This window comes from Pediculus humanus, genomic scaffold (assembly GCF_000006295.1).
Source record: "Pediculus humanus corporis 1103172107477 genomic scaffold, whole genome shotgun sequence".
Lineage (NCBI taxonomy): Eukaryota > Metazoa > Arthropoda > Insecta > Psocodea > Pediculidae > Pediculus > Pediculus humanus.
Genome location: NW_002987095.1, coordinates 375,967 through 376,539, shown reverse-complemented (window position 1 = coordinate 376,539; position 573 = coordinate 375,967). Strand labels below are relative to the sequence as shown.

General features: G+C 31.8%; 1 protein-coding gene across 1 annotated transcript in view; it reads right to left on the bottom strand.

The window, feature by feature from the left end:
- The window catches only part of Phum_PHUM131860 (adenylate cyclase, putative), a gene marked incomplete at both ends in the record, with an annotated part of 6,744 nt that overhangs the window by 4,140 nt on the left and 2,031 nt on the right, over positions 1-573 (bottom strand). The window contains one exon of the mRNA XM_002424457.1: positions 211-443. Within this exon, the coding sequence (XP_002424502.1) occupies positions 211-443 (233 nt within the window). The remainder of the gene's footprint in view (positions 1-210; positions 444-573) is intronic.

Genomic DNA, 573 nt, shown 5'->3' with positions numbered 1-573 from the left:
AATTGAAAACCAAAAAGTAAAAGGGAAAAAAAAAAATTTGAAAATGAAAGAAATCGGAAAAGTGAGAGGATTACGTCACGATATTCATTAGTCGGAGATTTTGAAAAGGATTTGAATCTCTCTAAATTTTGAAAAATATGAAAGAGGATTATTATTATTATTCTTTGGAATCAAGTAGATGGAAGATATTAATGAGGAAGAAAATAATACACAACGTGACAAACGAACCTAGCAAATAATTCGTTGAGCAATCGAACCAATTCTTGTGCTGTACATTGATCGGAAAGGGAAGTGAATCCGCAAATATCGGCAAACAATATGGACACGTTTTCGTGTTTTTGTATGTATATTTTATGAAACATGGTATCCTTCTGTTTTCCGGCTATATCAGCTTTCATTTCCATGGCAACATGTCTTGGTAAAACCGATAGTAGGAGCCTCTCCTAAAAAAAGCGCATTATCCGAATAATATAAAAAAAACGTGAAATGTTCAAAAAAAAGGCGAAACCTTTGTAATTGATCAAATTCTAACAACAATGGCAGCTTCATTATTAAAAATTTAATTTCGTGTCT